At 41.8% G+C, this 22541-nt stretch overlaps 2 protein-coding genes and 1 pseudogene across 3 annotated transcripts; all 3 read left to right on the top strand.

Moving 5' to 3' along the window:
• Positions 1 to 982: 982 nt before the first annotated feature.
• Positions 983 to 6605, top strand: golga7 (golgin A7). 2 transcript variants are annotated; one of them, XR_004025209.1, is made up of 7 exons: positions 983 to 1021; positions 1893 to 2018; positions 2255 to 2407; positions 3087 to 3188; positions 5360 to 5416; positions 5536 to 6214; positions 6281 to 6605. XR_004025209.1 is itself a non-coding variant. In XM_030769051.1 (6 exons), the coding sequence occupies exons 1-5, from the start codon at positions 1013 to 1015 to the stop codon at positions 5402 to 5404; spliced, it is 435 nt and encodes a 144-aa protein (XP_030624911.1). In that variant the 5' UTR covers positions 983 to 1012; the 3' UTR covers positions 5405 to 5416; positions 5536 to 6605. The 2 variants fall into 2 exon arrangements, 1 of the variants encoding a protein (XP_030624911.1); XM_030769051.1 differs by having other exon boundaries at positions 5536 to 6605.
• An 894-nt stretch (positions 6606 to 7499) lies between these two features.
• Positions 7500 to 11723, top strand: r3hcc1 (R3H domain and coiled-coil containing 1). Its single transcript, XM_030768119.1, has 7 exons — positions 7500 to 7660; positions 8429 to 8566; positions 8864 to 9449; positions 9978 to 10150; positions 10421 to 10491; positions 10892 to 10987; positions 11227 to 11723. The coding sequence occupies exons 1-7, from the start codon at positions 7500 to 7502 to the stop codon at positions 11334 to 11336; spliced, it is 1335 nt and encodes a 444-aa protein (XP_030623979.1). The 3' UTR covers positions 11337 to 11723.
• Positions 11724 to 15524: 3801 nt separating this feature from the next.
• LOC115807248 (NLR family CARD domain-containing protein 3-like) lies at positions 15525 to 20101 on the top strand (annotated as a pseudogene).
• The last annotated feature ends 2440 nt before the right edge of the window (positions 20102 to 22541 follow it).

Raw genomic sequence — 22541 nt, 5'->3', positions numbered from 1 at the left:
GAGAATCGAATTTTTATGCTTCTTTGGAACGACCTTTTAAAATAGACGAATACGAATGCGAAACTCAAATATATCACATCAGATGTAATACACACTTAAGACTCCTCACCAGCTTCACGGAAAAACCACACACGTATTATTTTCAGCTTGATGAATAGTTACCCATAACCCTCCTTGTGTTCGGTTACTTCGCTATCGGTCTAAATGTGAAAATAAATTGCGCGTCTCATCTCCGACTTGTCAGTGCATACCAACAGAATCTAAAAATACAAAATTTGGGTCAGCTCAATGAGATACAGCCCTTTACGAAAGTTATGAAATACAGCCACGGTGCCTCCCAAAGGAAACATCCCCATCATGTAATAATTCAGCACATGAAATTCCTAACTTGGCAGAGAAGCCTCTTTCCTTCTAGAGATGCATTAATCATTGAGAAAGTTGAGACTTTTATGTAAAAATCCCAGAGTGGTTGCCATGCCCGAGGAATTTTTATTTCCTATTGCAATCAGAAAAAATGGGAAAATACGTGAATATGAAAATGCAGGTTTACACACACACACACACACACACACACACACACACACACACATAAATTAGGGGGAAATATTGCAGATATTTCACAAAAAAGAAGAAGTGAGAGAATTAGAAAGGTAAATCTGGGTTAATTCAATGTTGCTCCACAAACCGCAGAGTCACTAACTGCTTCCGAAACAATTAGGCTAAAATGCGACGTAAACAATACACGGAACATGCATCTCTTCCGAGATATTTACTTGAAAAGGATCATGTGGGAATGTAACGTTTCTTTAAACTGAAAAAAAAGACACTTCTTCAGATTTATGTCTAGCCAGGTAAACACAGTTATGTGACACTCGGTTTCTAAGGGTCAGTGCCCAAAATGACGTCCCAGCATAAGAAATTCTAGTATAGCAGCGGAACCAAAGTTTTAGGTCAGGTTTCTACCCGACTCACTACAGGTAGTGATTGGAGAGGAAGAGGAGAGCGGTCCACCATGGCAGAGGTAAGGGGATAAAAATTGTTAGTTTTGGTCTTTATGGAAATAGATCGAAGCTTTGGGAGTAGTCCAACACATCATAAGAGACAATAAAGCCATATTTATAATTTCATTTTGTGATGTTTAGTGTGTACCGTGTGCGATGAGTTTCATCATTGTGGCTAACGTTTGCTATCTTGTATCTTGGGCGTCAGCTACCGATAGTTTTTACCTGTTGTATTATGTTTGGAGTTTGGACTTTTGGGCAGCAGAGGTGGCGTATCATCTTTCGGCTAAAAACTCGTATCATTGTACTTTGTATTTTTTTTTTTTTTTTACTGATGAATGTGTGTGTCTGTTTGTCTGTCCGTCGGATAACTTGGGTGTCAACAAAATAGCTAGGCTAGGATAGCAAACATTAGCCAGTTAGCATTAGTGAGTCTAACGTACCCTTTTGTTAGTAATGTTTAATTTTCTTGGAGAACATCGGCTATGTACCTTCGCATTGTTCGGCTTGGTCAAGATAGGCAAGGTAGACTGGCGATATTATTGATCTGCATTCTAAGCATCTGCAATAGATTATCTGAGCGTAAACTAATGTTTACGTGAAATATGTATCGCTTTATAGATTCATTATTTTCAGTAACCTACCAATAACGTTCTAATCTCGGTCGATTTTAAAGATTGGTAGACTGATATCAGCATACGCCAAACGTTAAGCAGCCATATCCGATTGTAAAGAATATGTATATATATATATATGTGTGTGTGTGCGTGTATGTGTAATATTTTTGTATGTGAATGGGAGAAATACAACTCTCTGCACGCTTCCCCAGTTTGATAGTACCGTATGTATATAAATTCAAAGAAACATCAACACGTATGTGTATATTTCCAGACGCACAGCTTGCAGGACCTGCGGCAGCAAGCGACCATCGCGTCCAAAGTGTTCATTCAGCGGGATTACTCCTCAGGCACCATATGCAAGTTCCAGACCAAGTTTCCCGCTGAGCTTGAGACCAGGGTACGATAAACCGTGTTTTTTTTTTTCAGTATTTCACACAACGAATGTTGGGGATAACTGGAATACCATGATGTTTAGAGCAGGGTTAATTTGATAAAGCAACAAAGATATCCATAGCCCTCATTCTGTCGTAGGGGTGTGTGTGTGTGTGTTTGTGGGCACAGATAATGTGGCATGTGAGAGTGACAGTGCTGTCAGATCTGTGGGTTATTTTTGTTTTGGGACTGTCGTTGCAGATTGACAAGCAGCAGTTTGAGGAGACGATACAGACCCTCAATAACCTGTATGCTGAGGCAGAGAAACTGGGGGGCAAGTCTTACCTGGAAGGCTGCCTGGCCTGCCTCACAGCCTACACAATCTTCCTGTGCATGGAGACGCACTATGAGAAAGTAGGCTCGCTCTCGTTCTTTCATCATCCTATTGCTTAGAAGACGTGCTGATCACAGAATGTAACTTTGTTGTGACAACTTTATTTGGCTATTTTTTGTTAGGGGATTGTGGTGAATTCACAAGTAAATTCACCAGATCCTGTTCACATGAAGATATTGAATTGGTAAACAAATGAGGCATTGGAAGGTGGGATTTGCTTTGAATTGCAGGGATTTGGATTGAATTGCTGTGTGATTGATTGAAATTCTCATTACATGGGAAAGAACACAAATCCTGCTGTTCTCACAGCTCTCCCTGTTGCAGAATTCCAGTTGAATTTAACCCTCTCTCTTGTAATTCCAGTTTGACTCAGAATCCGCATCCCAAAGAATGCTCTTAGTTCTGACTTAAACTCAGTTCCCAAGAATTTGATTTCAAATTAACGGTCAATTCTCAATTCAGCTCTGAACCGATCCCCAACCCTGATTTGTAGACATTCTGAGATATTTTTTCCGGTGTGTTTATGATGCTCTATTGTCTTTGTGTTTTCACTCAGTAAATCTTATACCAGTGACAATACTACCACTTATCAATCGTGCAGTTCTCTGTGTGTACAGAACTCATAATAGAGGTGAATATTAAGACACGTTTGTAAGTACGAACCATTAAAACCTGTGCTCTCCTCTGCTTTGTTTGAAGGTCCTGAAAAAGATCGCCAAGTACATTCAGGAGCAGAATGAAAAGGTCTATGCCCCTCTGGGTCTTCTCCTCACCGACCCCATTGAGAGAGGCCTGAGAGTCGTATCCTTCTTATTTACATCCTTTATTTTCTTCTGTTTTTGCAGTCAGGCAGACCATCCCGCACAGTCAGGCAGACCATCCCGTACAGTCAGGCAGACCATCCCGCACAGTCAGGCAGACCATCCCGCACAGTCAGGCAGACCATCCCGCACAGTCAGGCAGACCATCCTGCACAGTCAGGCAGACCATCCTGCACAGTCAGGCAGACCAGCCCGCGCAGTCAGGCAGACCAGCCCGCGCAGTCATGGGGACCATCCCGAACGGTCAGGGAGACCAGCCCGCACGGTCAGGCAGACCATCCCGCACAGTCAGACAGACCATCCCGTACAGTCAGGCAGACCATCCCGTACAGTCAGGCAGACCATCCCGTACAGTCATGGGGACCATCCCGAACAGTCTGGCAGACCATCCCGCACAGTCAGGCAGACCATCCCGCACAGTCAGGCAGACCAGCCCGCACAGTCAGGCAGACCATCCCGTACAGTCAGGCAGACCATCCCGTACAGTCAGGCAGACCAGCCCGTACAGTCAGGCAGACCAGCCCGTACAGTCATGGGGACCATCCCGAACAGTCTGGCAGACCAGCCCGTACAGTCAGGCAGACCAGCCCGTACAGTCAGGCAGACCATCCCCAACAGTCAGGCAGACCAGCCCGCACAGTCAGGCAGACCAGCCCGCACAGTCAGGCAGACCAGCCCGTACAGTCAGGCAGACCAGCCCGCACAGTCAGGCAGACCAGCCCGTTCAGTCAGATAGACAGTGGTCAGGGTACTCAGAGCAAGCAGGGCCAGTTCCTGATGTGTACCCTGCACCATAGCATGCCTCATACAGGACACATCTGTGTCTGTTAATACTGGCCTTTAAATACAGCCTCATACAGGACACTTCTGTGTCTGTTAATACTGGCCTTAAAATACAGCCTCATACAGGACACATCTGTGTCTGTTAATACTGGCCTTTAAATACAGCCTCATACAGGACATATCTCTGGTTCTTAATACTGGCCTTTAAATACAGCCTCATACAGGACACATTTGTGTCTGTTAATACTGGCCTTAAAATACAGCCTCATACAGGACACATCTGTATCTGTTAATACTGGCCTTAAAATACAGCCTCATACAGGACACTTCTGTGTCTGTTAATACTGGCCTTTAAATACAGCCTCATACAGGACACATCTGTGTCTGTTAATACTGGCCTTTAAATACAGCCTCATACAGGACATATCTCTGGTTCTTAATACTGGCCTTTAAATACAGCCTCATACAGGACACATCTGTGTCTGTTAATACTGGCCTTTAAATACAGCCTCATACAGGACACATCTGTGTCTGTTAATACTGGCCTTAAAATACAGCCTCATACAGGACACATCTGTGTCTGTTAATACTGGCCTTTAAATACAGCCTCATACAGGACATATCTGTGTCTGTTAAAATACAGTCTGTTAAAAACAGTAAAGGCACAGAGAAACCCCCCTGCATTATCTTTCATTCTGAGCCTGAAAACAGCACCGAGACCCAGTGGGCCCAGCTCTCTCAGGCCATGGCACAGCAGTAGAAATAAAACATCGGAACCAAGGTCCAGAGCTTATTTTGAACAGGGTGAAGATAGCTCAAGACCTTAGGAGGTCAGAATCCATCCCTGACCTTCAGAACTTGACATTTTCAATAGACACTTAATGAGATCAGTTTGTCGTATAGAATCGCTCTACTGACAGTTATGACATTTAAATACATACATACAAAAAGAAGTCAAGATCAACCTTTCTCTTTAAACACATACTTGGTTTAGGCAGAGACGTGACAGCATTGAAATAACATGGACAGTTTTACTATTACTGTCACAATATTGAAATAACATGGACAGTTTTACTATTACTGTCACAATATTGAAATAACATGGACAGTTTTACTATTACTGTCACAATATTTGTCGCCAGTTTTATGTTGCCTGATATTTTTTGGTGATACATAATGCTGAAAAAAAAGAAATTGCAGTTAATTGCTGACTATGTGACGTTTTATGATAAGGACCCCGTGAGATGCAGAGCACATAGTGACAATTAAAATATAGGAAAACAACCACTAGATGGCAGTATTTATCATATTTTGATCTAAAGGCTTTTCAGTGTTGTGTTTCTTTTTTCTTAACTGGATCTTCTTAAGGTGGAAATCACCATCTTTGAGGACAGGAGCCTTGGCTCGAGATAAAACACACCAAAGGTAAGCGGCGTCTTGCCGTGATGCGAGACCGGTTTCGGTGCCCTGGCACCGCTGAGTCGTGTGCACGTGTTCTGTCTGCGGCGTTAACGGCGTTTCATTAATATTTGACTTTCTTCCAGGAATTCTCTGGAGGTTACAGTGTTGGATTGCCTGCTGAAAATTTGGCTTCTGGACTCTGCTCGCCCTGAAGATATCTGGTCTCTTTTATGATCCTCTAGATGTAGATAGAGTCTGTGTCACTCTGAATTATTTTCATTCGATTCTGCTCTTGGCATCTGTTTTTTTGTTTGTTTGTTTGTCTCTTGGTTTGTTTGTTTCTTTGTTGGTTTGATCTTCCCCACATTATGATACACTGCGTGTTCTGCCAAAACTGGCAAAAGTATCTTGTCATCTAAAAGCTGTTCAAATTTTGTTTTTATGTACAATGTATTACTCTTAACTTAATCAAAGAATATTTTCAGTCTATATTGTGCCATGTTATTTTATATACTGTTCCTATTGAATTCTCTCTCTTTATTTTTGGTGTATATACATACATACATACATATATATATATCTCTCTCTATACTTTGTCTTGAGTGAACAGTACCGATAAATGCACAGTCTTTTTGGCTCTCTGTCACGGGCGTCTGTCCGGTGTAAGTCTGAGTCTTTGTCATGCTTTGTTGTTCATGAGGAAAATTACGTCAGTGCCCTGCTGGGATCCTCCCCTCACTCATCTTAAATCAGACTGTCAGACTCTGACTGGTGTCCTGAACCCGCACGGCTCCGCGGCAGTGCACTGTCATGGTGGGAGAGGTTTGGTTCTGACTGGTGTCCTGACCCCTCACGGTTCTGCGGCAGTGCACTGTCATGGTGGGAGAGGTTTGGTTCTGACGCTGCTCAGATGTTTCATTCCATGGTGTCCCTCCTCACTTTTTAAAACAAGATTGTCCACAATGTGAAGGCACTGTTTCAAACCTGTACACTACATTTGAGTGCATTAGAAGCGGTTTGGGGTCAGAATGATGGGTAACTGATCTAAATCTGAAAACGTACAGCCCTCTCAATGTCTTGCTACTTTTGTAAGTTTTAAGAGCTGCTTCACTGCATTCGATACGTCATGTTGTAACTGCTGTTTTTTTTTTTTTTAATTTGTTTTCTCAACTTTTTTTGTGTTGTTATATATAATAAACAGTCTAATAATGGCTTTTCTCGAAAATCTTTGGACAGTTATTTAAACTGTGTTGTAATAAAATGTCTTTTCTTTGAATGGTTCCTTCAACTTTTTTTTACCCCTGAGTTTTGAAAGAACGAATGTATACGTTTTCAGTTTCTTCCCTCTTTGTATCAAAACTTTGTGCTTTAATAGTATTGCTCAATGATCAACGTTTTTCTAACACAACCTATTAAAATGAATGTAGTCTGAATCTGGACTGATCCTTTCATTTCACAGGCGTCATCAAGCCAACGGGCGTTCTCCCTCCGTACGTCTAGGTGGCGGTAGAACCCTCAGAACATTCGCGCGGAGAGGAGTAGCTTTCGTCGTCATGGTCGTAGCAGTTGATTTGTTGTTTTCCTGATGTGGATGCTGAACGTTTCGTTCATGTCATGACATTAAGTTTGTCAACCATTTTAGCGTTCGCTCATAATTTCAGTGAGACACTGTTGTGCATTTTAGTCATGAGTATGAGGTAAAGCGGAATTTATTACCGTAGCGATTAAATTAGAATCCTAACATACAAGGACCTCACTGAGGCTCAAAACTGTCGGACACGCTCTGTGGTGTGCCCCGCTCAGATTTGACCAGCTAGCCAGGCTGGATAAGTTTACATCGTCAGCTACGGTGAGTGCGAAAGTGTAATTCTGAAGCATAATAAGAGTTTCAGATCGCCTCTTATATTTGTATCAGAGTATAGTTTTTCAAGGATTTGGTACCTGTTCGGTTGTAGCCTATTCTGCTGCAATGAAATGAGTGAAATACCCAAATGTGTTGATAAAGTCACCGTCGTCCACTAATAGTTGAATGAGATACGCATGTTGCTTAAACCTCTCCAAATACTCCTCTCTACTGCGTAATAACTACGTCGTTTACCACTGACCCATGCTGACACTGTACTTCGGTCTTTCCGTCGCAGTTTTCCCCGCTGGCACCCTGGCTGCTCCGTGTTTTAATGGCCGTTACCTTCCCAAGCAAGAAAGTGAATTTGTTGATGCAGTCCTTGAGGAGCTGGATGGCTATTTACAGAGAGATGATCCGAAAAGGTGACAGGTCTCTTAGTGCTGTCTCAGGATGGGATAGCCGCCACTGCACACATGCTGCCGAGGGGCGTGCTTTCCATGCGTTTTACTCTCCGTTCACAACACTACCTATTATTTACATTTTGGCTCTAATAACTGCTGTCTGTAGCACTGGTCATTCTATGCTTTTGTACCTACGGTCAACTGCCTATTGCCCTGTCGTTTTCTTTCCTTTGTTCACACTTGTGTACCTACTGCCAACTGCAGTTCTGTGTTCCTGGAGAACTCGGTCGTTATTGAACATGTAGTTGTGATGAGAAGAATAAGTAAAGCTGATTTTACGTGAATAAGTTGTATAAAGTTGATCTGACAAGTCTGGAGTTCCAGTGAAATACAGAATTGGATGATTTCTCTAGCTTAGCTTACTCTGTGGGATTCCCTGCAACATTTACAAACCTAAACTCATTTTCCATATGTTAGTATTGTTTGAACGCGCAGAAACAAGAAGATGACTTGTGATTGGTGCATTACAAAAATCCAAGCAAGCACTCATGACGATAGTATGTCAGCAAAAGATGTGATGTGCACATGTTACAGGCCACAGTTATTCAGGCCCAGAGTGTATCAACTCAATAATATGTGTATTCCATTATGTGTATGTATGTGTATAATATATATGTGTTTGTGTGTGTGTTCAACAGCTAACTTTGAACATGAAAACGAACAGGTTTCATACTGCCTTTAGACGTCTTCTGTTCCAGTCTTTTAAGATTTCTTGTGTCTCAATTTCAGCGTCCTATTGTTCCCACCTTTCCCGAGCCAGCTTCGCTTCCTGATCCATAAGACGACAGAGAACCATCCGGGCCTCTGCTCCTTCTCCGTCGGAGAGAGCTGGAGTCGCCGAGTGGTTGTCTGCCGCTCTCTCCTCAGGCAAGGGACAGCAACACCACACGCGCACGAAGACTCTGTCTGTAGACCAGATGTGACCTGTGTTTATTTTTCTGCTGTCTTCTAGACAAAAATCAGTCATTGTATGTCTAAGCTCCTGTTACAACACAGTTGTTTATTGGGATCAGTAAATGACTCATCGTCCTCATCATCATCATCATGTATTGTCTGAAAGTCTATGCACCTGAAACTGAACAGTCATAGCTGAGATCTACCATCCGTCTATGTCAAACCCTAAATGTCTTTTAATGATTATTATTTTTGTTTTCGCTGGCACAGGTCAGTGTCAGAGGAAGAGGGCAGTGACGGGGGGGGCAGTTTCTATGAGCAGCCCAAAGCTCAGGACAGACCGGAGGACAACAGGAGGCAGACGGAGAGGGCGGGGCCTAGGGTCGCCCGCGGCAGAGGGAGCCGACGCCCAGACAAGGCCATTTACGTACCCCGGGCCATGCGACAGAAAGCCGCGGAGGAGCGCTCGGTACCGGAACAGACCGCGCACCCGTCCTCCGCATGCAGCGTGAACTCTAGTGCCTTGGAGGAGTCCCTCTCCGACGTCATGGAAACGTCTGTGGCGGCCGAGTGTGGGACGGGCACGGACAGCGCCGATACGTCGTTGGCCGAGCAGGACGGGTCAGCGCTGTTCTCTGGGCCGGACTCCGGCTCGTGCTTGCCTGCCTTGGATCAGACCATGTCATACTTTGTGGCAATGTCTCTGGAGGACCAGCAGAAGGAGGACCAGCAGAAGGAGGAGCAGGTGCAGGAGAAGGAAGAGGAGCAGGAGGAAGCTCTCAACAGTAACGTGGTCCCAGTGGAACCTCCCACACACCAGCAGAGCGTGGATGCCATGCAGGATTTTACTCAGGAGGTACAGCTAACAGCAGCGCTGGGGAAGACAGATGGCTGAGAGAACTAGTCTCCCTTTCCTTGTGTTCACGCTGCCCTTGCCTTTAATTCTGTGTCTCTGTAAGGAGAGTAATGATGGTTTCTGGAAGACGTTCACATGGTGTTTGTATGGTATTTGCTTCAGCACTGTTAAAAAACGTAATAACTGAAGCAGAAAAAGACTCGTGGTGATGGAGCCATGATAAGAATATTGGAACAGGGCCCAGTCACTGCACCCTTTCTCACCGGGCGTTGTCCCCCAGATCAGGCTGCACTCACAGCCAGGACACATGCAGTGACATCCATCACGACTGAATGATTTGACTGTAAATTAAAAGACTTCTCTTCTCTTCTCTTCTCTTCTCTTCTCTTCTCTTCTCTTCTCTTCTCTCCTCTCCTCTCCTCTCCTCTCCTCTCCTCTCCTCTCCTCTCCTCTCCTCTCTCCTCTCCTCTCCTCTCCTCTCCTCTCCTCTCCTCTCTTCTTCTCTTCTCTCCTTTTTTACGCTTCCAGATCATCTCAAACCTGAAAGAAAGAGATATAGTCATAGAGAACACTAGAAACGATTACTCCGCGTTTGAGAACGCCTGGTTCAACCAAGACGATTTTTCCCACGTCATTGAGATCTACAACTTCCCCGCCACCTTTAAAACTGACGACTTATTGGACGCCTTCTCTGACTACAGGTAAAAACCACTCCTCTCTGTGAGTCTGTGTGTCCCTCCAGCCCTGGTATACAGTAATGAATACCACTCTTATGGCAGTCAGGGTCGGCACTTTCTCACAGGAAGATTCTGTCCTGTGAGGGGAGTGTATTGCTCTTCTCCTGCACAAAGTCAGTGAACGTCTCATAAGTCTCTGGACAGGAACGTCTGACAAAATGAATAAAACTGTAATTGTTTTATTTATGTGAAGTACACTGACGTACACTATGTGTGTCTGTTCCTCTCTTTCAGTGACGGAGGGTTAAAAATCAAATGGGTGGACGACACGCATGCCCTGGGCGTGTTTTCCAGTCCGTCGGCAGGTACCAGTAACCTGAGTGTCCTGTGTTCCAGTCTCACGCAGAAACAGTGATTAGGCTGCTATGGAGGCTATAGACAGTCATGATTGTACATCACTCTGTATAGGAACAACAGCGAAATGCAGAAATGGAAAAAAAAAGGGATGTATGAATGAGGGCCTTTTGTTTCATTCATCATTTTTACCATTCACAGTTCTGCTCTTCTTTGATTGGCTCCCTTTATCATTCACAGTCCTGCTCTTTCCTGATTGGCTCTTTTTACCATTCACAGTCTTGCTCTTCTCTGACTGATTGGCTTCTCTGATTGATTGGCTCTATTCACAGTCCTGCTCCTCTCTCAGTGGTTGTTTTAATCATTCAGAACCATGCCCTTCTCTGATTGGTTGTTTTAATGTGTTCACAGCCCTGCAGGCCCTGTCCATCCAGCATCCTCTGCTGAAGACGCGTGCTCTGTCTGACGCCAGTAAGAAGGCCAAAGGAAAAGCCCTGAGACGAGCAGGTACACGGTGTCACATCTCCATGGCAACAGCTCGTATAGACCGTGATGAAAAGAGTTGCTCAGCAGTGTTTTGTGTGGTGGTAGTGTGAAGTGGAGTGAAGTGGAGTGAGTGAGTGAGTGAGTGAGTGAGTGAGTGAAGTGAAGTGGAGTGGAGTGGAGTGGGGTGAGGTGAGGTGAGGTGAGGTGAAGTGAGGTGAAGTGAAGTGAGGAGTGCTGACCATGTTTCTCTCCGTGCACAGAGTTCATTCAGCCTGTGAAGGAGCGGCCGCGCACGGACACGGCAGTGGCCCGTCGCATGGTGACCCGGGCCCTGGGCCTGAGAGGAGGCCCACGCAGAAAGCACTGCTGACGGCCTGTGAGTGCAGCAGCCCAGCAAAACACGCAGCGCTCTGGACTCAGCGGACGGCCATCCTGGCCTGGACTCCTGGGAAGAGAACTCCGCCCGTGCATCCGCACACGGGCATTTCCGGAGAGCAGCTCCGGCGATTGGGATTACGGGCATACATCGCAAAGGAACGATGCCGGCCTCTCGGGTTCCTGTTTTCTGGTTAACTCGGTTCTCCGTCTGTGGCACTGTTAAAGCAGTCCTGTGTTTCAGAGAGCGCCTCATCATCTCAGTGTCTGTGATTAGAGAGAGCTGTCAGTCTGTGATTTTCAGCCCTGGGTTAGTCCAGATTAGACTGCCTCGGGACTGTTTTTGTAATCTGCTGAAGTTCCAAATAAATCTGCAGTTCTAGGCCTGTATTCTCTGCACTTTTTTAAAAGGGGGCTTTTCACAGTCAGTTCTATCTTTTAAAAGTTATTTAAACATTTGTTTTCCACCAATATCTCAAAACACTCTGTTACCAAAAGCTGTGGTGAGTAGTTGGTATTGTCAGCTCAGTCTGTGACCAGATCAAACACCTGTAATTCTGCTTCACTTTGACTTTTGTTGGTTGGTTTGTTTGTTTGTTTGTTTGCTTTCTCTCTAAGTCAAAAACAGTCCAGTTGTTTACAGTTGAAAGGCTGATTTGATTTGGTCACAGTATCTGTGACAGAGAGATGCAGTCAGATCTTTCACTGCCCCACAACACTGAACTGAAGGGTAAATAAAGGGAAGCATCATGTTTGACTGACTGGTTTATTACAGTCTCATCACCACATGGTCTCATTAAATACACTGTCTCATGGCTGATTTGTATTTAAAAAACATGGTGGTTCAGGCCAACCCCATACATTACATATCTGTCTGTACTGACCCATAAACTATTTTAGTTCCACAAAAGTCATTTCACAACAACTAATGAACTGAATCAACTGAACTGTGTGTGTTCTTGGCTGTAGTTCTTTGTGTTGAGGTTCTGGAGCAGGAATTCAATCTGTTTCATGTTCTTTTATTACAGAACGTAGCATCTATGGTACAGCAGGTTTCACCGCGTTCAGCTGTTTCAATTCGTTAACCATTCAACTTGTTAAAACAACTCTCGTAAAACAGAGTGCTCTAGACTGGGACACATCTCACAAATACCTAAAAAAAAATGTCAAGTTTCACATCACACAAATTCAAAAACAATGATGTCAAGACATGATCAAATAAAGCCCTGAATGATACTAATGAGATATACTTCATACTTGATGGAAAAATAAAGCAGGAAATCAGTTGTTGGCAGATCCGAGATTGGCACTGAAAACTACCCATTCAGATCAGACTGGCGTTATGTGTTTTTAAGAGGAAAGAAACAACAGATTTACATATTGTTAAGCTGTTAGTCGCGATGATGAAAAAAATTGTGATGCTGTATGAAATGACAGACAGATGCCACATCATTAGTTGTAACATTTAAAGTGAGGACTCAGTGCAGTGCAGTGACTGCTGTCTAATCAGGAGGGACACGTGTGGGGAGTTTAAAGACTTTTAAAATTTCATTTTAACTGGATGTTCTGCATGTTTGAAACACACAGAAAAGAACGGCTGTGGAAAAACTGAATGAAGTCATGTGACTCCAGCCACCACCAGGACATAACAGTGAGAACGTTACCAGACAGAACTGCCTATGGCAGGAACACTCTGGCTCCCTCTAGTGACTGATGAAAGATGTGTTCTTTGGCTCATCAGGTAAAGTGAACACTTAAAAACTAAAACCAAACAAAAACACAGTTTTCCTGAGGGACTGGAACATGATCTATTTTTAATCTGAACAGTCTCTAACAGTATCAGAAACACAGCACTGTCTTTTCTCTGTTTGTTAAGGGACATCACCTCCCTACATGTTACAGTGAAAATAATATATTCCATTATCATATTAAGGCAAAACAGTATTTACAACCAAAATGTGTTTTCTTATTAATTACACTGAGTAATCTGAGTATTACTGTTTTATTGTTCTGACAATATTAAATTATGAGAGAACTAACATGAAAGTAAAAAAAAGAAAAAAGTTTATTCATGGTAAATTACAAACACAGAATCAGACTCTCTCTGTCTCTCTCTCTCTCTCTGACTCTCTCTCTCTCTCTCACTCTCTGTCTCTGTCTGTCTGTCTCTTTGTTGCACACGTACCCAAACAAACTCCACTGGAGCTAATGAAAGTGAAAGTTGTTTTTCTAACGGTCGCATATATTGTTTTTCGGAGGAGAAGAACAATGTCTTAAACAGGAAGAAGAAAACACGGTGAGTATATTAATCAATCATTTTAATGTGACTGACTTATATATTTATGTGAAAGAGACAGAGGAGGCATAAAAGTACACATTATTTCGGAGAAATTTTTTTTTTTTTTTTGTCAGACGATCTATGACCAGGAAGTGGCACTTACACAGAATGGTCAAAGTACAACTATACTCTCATTTACAAGGGGGAAAAAAAACATATTGTTGGAAATGATGAGAAGAAAAACTTGAGATGATGGATGAAATGATAGACAGATGACATAATTTGTTGTAGCACTTTAAGTGAGAACAGATTCAGTACTTGTAGGAGCCAGATTTGAGTTTAAATTTATTATAGCAGTTTTTTGTTTTTTGTTTTTTTTGCCGCTTACACTCTTACACTCTTTACTGCTCCTTCACTATTACACCATACACTTCTACAAACTCAGTTTAATACGCTATTTCCAAAGCTCTATACTGTTTGAAAACTTTAGAAAGCCCCTTTTTTGATTACTTTGGAATTTTGATTGAAACCACTGTGTATCGCCTGCCTGCTTGCCGGCCTGCTCACCTCGCTCCCACCATCACTGAACACAGGTATGACTCACAGCCGAATACAGTGCCTGTAAGAAAGTGTGTAACAACTAAAACAGAGTCTAAAACTGGATTTTGGTCATTACAGCACTGCCTAATCAGGAGGGACACATGTAGCGATTATACATGTGTAGTGTTTTCCTCTGTTATGTGAGACAATCTCTGACCAGGAAGAGGCACTTATACAGTAAGATCAGAGTACTAATGCTATATTATTATACTAATACTGTTAACACTATAACTAATAAAACTATAACAAATATTATAACACTAATACTATTATACTAATATGTGGGAGAGACTCCCAGGTCTGGGCCAGATAAGACCGAGTCCCTCTCCACACTGAATGCTGTACTTCTTATGCTGAGTTTAAAATAAATAAATAAATTCCAAGTTTTCAAAAAGCAGTCAAAGTCTTCAGGAGTCCGATGCAGTGTAAGTTTATTGCATTCAGCAGTGAACAAAATACAACAAACTGAGTCAGGTCCCAGGGAGTGACTGAATATAATACAGAAAATCATGCACTTATATCTAAAATTTTACCTGCATGCTAAACCTGTGTATCCAATAAGTGCATAACACGGTTGTATGGTAACACCCCTTACATCATCTGTGTTTTGCATGGCCCAACCCATTCGCTTCCAGAAATTTCCCCAAGTTTTCCCAGAATTCATGATTCCATACACCACTATTTCCGAAGTGTCCTTTTTTGCTTAAATAAAAATAATATTCAACCGTGTCCTCATCTTACCTCGGCTACTCAACCATGTCCTCAATCCCACCTCAGATACTTTACCCTTAATGCAGGTGTTAACTATCAAGCGTTGGGCTAGTCCATGCAAAGCGGATGCTGAAGCAACTACATCCCGACCATTACTTATGCTTCCTTGTCACTATGATCTAGGTTTTACCCTTTTTATGTTGCCTTTATGTTTTCCTGACCTTGCATTTTCCCTTTTTGGTATGCCGAGGCCTTCTTCCGTTGGTTTCAACTTACAGAGGGCTTCTTCCATTTTAGAGGCCTTCTTCCATTTCTCCAACAAATACTATAACACTAATATTCTCATAGAGTGAACTACAGAGCGTTCTAATACTCTCACAGACATGTCTCCACTCCTGTCCCTCTCAAACATGTGTGTTCATGTCTCATTCACAGGTTCACTGGTCTTGGATAATTGTTTATCATAATCATTAAACATGAAGAGGAAAGTTTCCACAGAGAGTGAGAGGGGAAGCAATATCCCTACAACTCAACAACCAGAGAGAAAGAGAACGAGAAAGAGTGAAGTTTCCACAGAGACTGAAGGGGGAGGCAATGTCTTCACAAGTAAACAGCCACAATCAAATACTCAGACAGCAGGTAAAAGGTGAGTGAGGAGGGGAAGAGAGAGAGAGATGGGGTGGGGGGGGGGGTGTAACATAACACTCAGAGAACAGCTAAGAGGTGAATGATTGTATGTACTTGCCTGTTTGTCTGTTTGTGTCTGTGTGTATTTTTTTTTTTTTGGAGAATTTATGTTTTCACCTCCCTATTTCCTTGTGTCCCCTTATATTTAGTCTTTCTGTGGGACTGTGTGTGTGTGTGTGTTTGTGCACCCACACACACAGACACCCACACACACATGCAAACATAGACACACACTTATGAAAAGACCAGAATGGTGAGGTGTGTGTTAACTACAGCCAGATGTGGGTGTGAGTCAGTCATGTCTGGATGTCTTTAACATCAGTAAAGATTCCTACTCTCATATTCCACCCCGAGGAAGATTTGACACATCAACACTAATGTGTTTATATTTTGATTTAAAAACCTGTGTATTTACAGCAAATATAGAAACATTATCAATCAAATTTACAAACAACATGTAAGGAAATCAGCTCAACAGTTTTCAAAGACACACATAGTTTCATTGTCTTGTGTTGTAGCTCAGTCTGGCAGAGATCAGACTCACCTGTACCCAGCTGTGTGTCCATGAAGAGTGACTGGTCTATGGGTCATCCATTAAACTTCAGTGAAGAAAACCCTGACATTGAACAAGGGTAGGACAGTCATTTATAGACTATTATAGTTCACATGTCTTTGTAAAATTAGACTGTTATGAGTAATTTGTCTTTGAACAAGTTCATCCTGAATTAAAACATTATTGTTGTTCCCACTGTTTTGTGTTTTAGGGATAAACAGATTCATCAGGATAACATAACCGTATCATCTGTGTTTGAGGTGAGATAATTCTCCTTCAACAGCCACAGGACTGTCAGTTTCAAAGCTCTCTCTCTCTCTGTCTCTCACACACACACACACACACACACTTTCCTTTCCTCTCTAGCCTATGAATACTGTATCAATATCTGAAACAGCATTATTATTATTGTTGTTGATTGTAAATTTTATTATCGTGAAGAAAATCAAACATCATAACGCTAAGAAAAAGCAAAAAGGTGCTGTACTAAAACAAAAGCAAACAAACAAAAAAATGCAAATCATTGTCGAGTCAAATGACTCAAGTCCCTCTTTTCCCATGGGTTACTTGTATTTAATTCAGTGTTTTCATGATTTTTTTAAAAAAAATAAGAATGAATCTTGTTTCGAATGAATTTTGACAGAAACTTTTTTTTTTCTTTTTAAATTGTTAAGTCTCTTGAGAGCAAAATCCTAACCTTTGTGAGGAAAGAACTGAAAAGACTGAGGAAGATTCTGACTGAGGAAATGTCAGAATGTTTTGGGCGTCTGAAGAAGGATGAGGTCAGTGCCAGAGAGGGAGTTCTGAAGATCACACTGCACTTCCTGAGAAACATGAACCACAATGGCCTTGCTGACACACTGGAGAAAAGTAAGACATCTGTCACAACAAACAATCTTTATCCAGTGATATACAACCACGCAAAATTAAATAGGAGATTGTTTTGGGACAAAATAAATAAATAATAAAAACATTATAATGTTGTAGTGTGCACAAAATATAAACAAAGTAAATGAACACAGCAGATGAGCACTGCCTTACAATTTATCCAATCACCCAGTTGACCTGTTCATAAAGTAATCATAAGAAGAGAAATTAATACCACCACCCCCTAGAACAATAGAACAATAATAATAAGAATGAACAGGGATGACAACAACAAATGTAATAATAATAATAATAATAATAATAATAATAATAATAATAATAATAATGATAGTTGTTGTCGTTGCAAGTAATGTCAAGGAATATATGTTATTTGCTGATTTTTATATTTACTGTTTTTCTTACACCAAACCATCAGCTTTATTGACTGTGATTAACAAAACTGAATGCTACATATTCATTATCTCTGACCCTGACATGCTGTCTCTCTGATTTTATCAATCTAATGTTTAGATGAACTGATGGTAACTTGTCACCATGAACTAAAGTCAAGTCTGAGGAAGAGGTGTCAGTGTGTATTTGAGGGAATAGCAAAACAAGGAAACCCCACACTCCTCAATAAGATCTACACAGAGCTCTACATCACAGAGGGTGGAAGTGGAGAGGTCAATAATGAACATGAGGTCAGACAGATTGAGACAGCATCCAGGAGGTCAGCAACACCAGAGACAACCATACAATGCAATGACATCTTTAAACCCTCACCTGGACAAGACAAACCCATCAGAACTGTGCTGACAAAGGGAGTTGCTGGCATTGGAAAAACCGTCTCTGTGCAGAAGTTCATTCTGGACTGGGCTGAAGGAAAAGCTAATCAAGATATCAAGTTCATTTTTCCACTTCCTTTCCGGGAGCTGAATTTGAAGGAGGGAGAACGCAGTTTGATGGAAATGCTCAACCACTTTCTCCCACAGACAAAGGGACTGACTTTTACCAACAACGACAAATACAAAATCATGTTCATCTTTGATGGTCTGGATGAATGTCGATTTCCTCTGGATTTCCAGAAAAATAGGATTTTGACCAGTATAACAGAACCAGGCCCAGTGAATGTTCTGCTGACAAACCTCATTAAGGGAAATCTACTTTCCTCTGCTCTCCTCTGGATAACCTCCCGACCAGCGGCAGCCAATCAAATCCCTCCTGACTGTGTTGACCAGGTGACAGAGGTACGAGGGTTTAATGACCCACAGAAGGAGGAGTACTTCAGGAAGAGAATCAGTGATCAGATCCTGGCCGACAGAATCATCTCACACATCAAGTCATCAAGGAGCCTCCACATCATGTGTCACATACCAGTCTTCTGTTGGATCTCAGCCACTGTTCTAGAGAGAATGTTGAGTGAAACAGAGAGTGGAGAGATCCCAAAGACTCTGACTCAAATGTACACACACTTCCTGATCTTTCAGACTAAACAGAGGAATCAGAAATATGATGAACATTATGAAATGGATCCACACTGGAAGAAAGAGAACATTCTGTCACTGGGAAAAGTGGCTTTTCAACAGCTGGAAAAAGGCAACCTGATCTTCTATGAGGAAGACCTGAGAGAGTGTGACATTGATGTCAGAGAGGCATCAGTGTACTCAGGAGTCTGCACCCAGATCTTTAGAGAGGAGTCTGGGCAGTTTTGTGGGACAGTGTACAGCTTTGTTCATCTGAGCATTCAGGAGTTTCTGGCAGCTTTATATGCATACATGTCTCTCACCGAGAGCAACACCAATGTTCTTCTACAACAGCAAACAACACTGGATGAATCAAATGAAACAGTGACTGGTTTGCTGAAATGTGCAGTGGACAAGGCCTTACAGAGTGAGAATGGACACCTGGATCTTTTCCTCCGCTTCCTTCTGGGTCTCTCACTGGAGTCCAATCACACTCTCTTACGGGGCCTACTCACACAGACAGGAAGCAGCTCCCAGAGCAAAGAGGAAACACTGAAGTATATTAAGAGCAAATTCAGAGAGAATCCCTCTCCAGAGAGATACATCAATCTGATCCACTGTCTGAATGAACTCAATGACCATTCTCTAGTGGAGGAGATCCAAAGCTACCTGAGTTCAGGAAATCTCTCCAGAGCTGAACTCTCTCCTGCTCAGTGGTCAGCTCTGGTCTTTGTGTTAGTGACATCAGAGGAGGAGCTGGATGTGTTTGACCTGAAGAAGTTCATCAGATCAGAGGAGTGTCTTCTGAGGCTGCTGCCAGTGATCAAAGCCTCCAGAACAGCTCTGTGAGTAAAGACTGTTTATCCACACATAGATCAGGAGGGTACTCTCTCAAGATGCTCTCTTAATTTTACACAGGTGTTGACATAGCTATAGACACCAAAATTGTTATACATATTTTTTACCTATTTGCTCTTATCTCAGCTTATACTGACTCTACATGGAACATCTAACCAGAATTTAATGTACATACGATAATTTTTTTCACCATTACGTTCAGCTGTTACACGTGGGAGTTTTATTCAGTGTGAGTTAGTCCAATGGCCCTGATATCTGCATTTAAATGTGTCCATATTATCAGGAAAAAACCCTCTAAAATCAAAAAACAAAACAGAAAAAAAATAGGATCAGCCACCAAAGCGAATGGAAGGCTATGGATTTAATATTGGTTTTATTCATAACTATACTTATTTTTGTTTTTATTTGACAGTGGACAATACTAATATACTGTTGTCAAATATTGTTATTATTTGAATTTCAGCCTCAATAACTGTAACCTAACAGAGAAAAGCTGTTCAGCTCTAGTCACAGTTCTCAGCTCAGACTCCTCCAGTCTGAGAGAGCTGGACCTGAGTAATAATGAACTACAAGAGTCAGGAGTGAAGGTGCTCTCTGCTGGACTGGAGAATCCTCACTGTAAACTGGAGACACTGAGGTGAGTTTATATCTGTTATTTGAAAACCAAATTTTCTGTTTATGATCACACCTCATATCTGCCAGACAGAACATTTCCCCCACATACTAGTTGGAGAATCATTTAAAGGAAAGTTTGTATGCTAGAGACAGTGGTTTGTGCCTTTTTGGTCTCTCTCCTCTTGTGTTCTGTCCTCTTTATGAGCACTGTCTGTGTCTTTTTACTCTCTTCCTGTCTGTCTTTTAATCCTCATTTGCTGATGTCAGTGTCATTTCTGTCTCTCTCCTCTATCTTGTTCTTGTTGTTTTTGTTGTGTTGTTACTATTTGTAGTTTGGTTGTTTGTCTCTCCTTCTCTCCTCACTTGTTGCTGTCTGTCTCAATGCTCTTTTCTTTCATTCTTAATTGTTTGTTGTCTTAGTTTCATTCATTTCTATGAGTAAAATAACTTCTACAGCAGACATGTCTCTATCTGTTTGGGGAAAGACAGTATCACAAAGCAGGTGAACGGTGTGTGTGAGTGTGTGTGTGTGTGTGTGTGTGTAAAATCCACCCTTACATTAAAATAGACTACAACAATTTGATCCAAATTTGTGATAAATAAAAAAACATTTTCTGGAGGATCCACAGTGTGAACTGGAGAAACTGGTGTAAGTAAACATATCCCAATATGATGCAGCAGAATGTACTGTACAAAGTTTAATAGTCACTACAAGAGAATAGGGTTTTTTTTGTTTTTTTTGTGAACTTGTTATTAGGAAACACAGCAAGTGACACTGGGAATAAAACCCAGTGGTCAAAGACAAAGATAATGTCAACGTATGGGTACAGGTTAGCACAAAATGTACAAAGAATATGCATTAATACATGTTACAAATATACATTTACATAATGCACAAACAAAATTTAGTCAGAATACGGAGTGGAGTGTCTTGATGCAATAATCCAGGTAAAGAAATCCCAGGAAGGTGAATCAGTTCCTCTGGGCGCAAAGATTTAGTGGGAGAAACGTTTCATCACTCATCCAAGTGACTTTGTCAGTCTCAGCAAACAGCACGTATCTTATAAACAGAACAGCTGCAATAACAATCGAAACCAGCACCAATGCAAAACAATGAAACCAACGATTGGTTTCATATGCAAACTGCTGGTAATAAATTGAAAATAAATGTAAAGCATAAGGGATTGAATGGGTTATATCAGAAAGAAAGAGGAGAATATCATCTGCAAATAGAGAAATACAGTGAGATGTCTCCTTTACAGTTATTGGCTTAATGGTCTGAGAATGACAGACAGCTTGAGCGAGCAGTTCTAAGGCCAAAACAAATAACACAGGGCTTAAAGTGCAGACTTGACCAGAGCCAGGCTGTAGCTGGAATGATGTTGATCTGTAAGCGCCTGTTTGCACCACTGCCATTGGGGCACTATAGAGAGTTTTAATGAATGAGGGGCCGAAACCAAAACTTCTCAATACCAGCCACATATAATCCCATTTTAAGAGATCAAAAGCCTTTTCTGCATCTAATGAGAGAATTGTGCCTGACTGAGACTCATTTGCTTCATTAATAATACGCGTAAGCCATCTAATATTATCAGCTGCAAATCTATGCCTCAAAAAGCCAGTCTGGTCATAATTTATAAGTGAGCCAATGTATGAATCTAACCGTAGTGCCAAAGCCTTTGCATACATTTTAAGTTCAGAATTAATAAGACTCGCAGGTCTATAGCTGGAGCATTGCAGTGGGTCCTTACCTTTCTTTAGAATAAGAGAGATTAACAAAGTTTTTGGATCACGGTGAGAAGAACCATATTGCACTGCATAATCAATAGAGCTCTTTATTAAAGGACCTACCAGATCCCAAAACTCTAATATTAACTTTGGTGGGATACCATCAAGATCTGGGGACTTTTGTTTACTCAACAACTTCACTGCATTATGAAATTATGTAAGAGTCAAGGGGGCTTCGAGCAACTCTTTTTGTTCATTCATAAGAGTAGATAGAGCTAGATGTTGTAAAAACAAAGAAGCCTCTTCATAAATGTCAGACATTTCTGATGTGTGTAGATTTGTGTAAAAATCAAGAAAAAGTTTGTTGATGGCTGAAGGTTCACACGTGATATTTCCATCTCTGTCAGATATAGCATTGATGGAAGACTGATTTTCGCCATTCTTTTTCTCACAGGAGGTGGTCTACTCAGGTGATCTGCATATTCGTAATATAAATTCTTGGTTTTGTGTAGTTGGAACTCAGCTCTTGATGAACAAAGTTCCTTGTAAGTGCTCCTCACAAAAGACAGCTCCTTAGCTACACTGTCGGAGAAACTGCATTTCTGAGCCCTCCCAACATTCAGGATAGTTTGTTCCAATTCAGTAAATTTATTATTACGAGATGAGTTAAGACGTGAAGCAAATGATGTGCAGTTAGCTCGTATGAAACATGTGGTGACCTCCCAGAGTGTTTGAGGGAATCAGTGGAATCAGAATTTAACTGTAAAACTTCCAGCAGTCCTTGTCGAAACTGGTGAATAAATTCTGTGTTCTGTAAGACAGGCATTAAATGTCCATCTC

Source organism: Chanos chanos, chromosome 3, assembly GCF_902362185.1.
Source record: "Chanos chanos chromosome 3, fChaCha1.1, whole genome shotgun sequence".
Lineage (NCBI taxonomy): Eukaryota > Metazoa > Chordata > Actinopteri > Gonorynchiformes > Chanidae > Chanos > Chanos chanos.
Note: the sequence above shows the minus strand (reverse complement) of the source record. Positions and strands in the feature narration are given on the sequence as shown.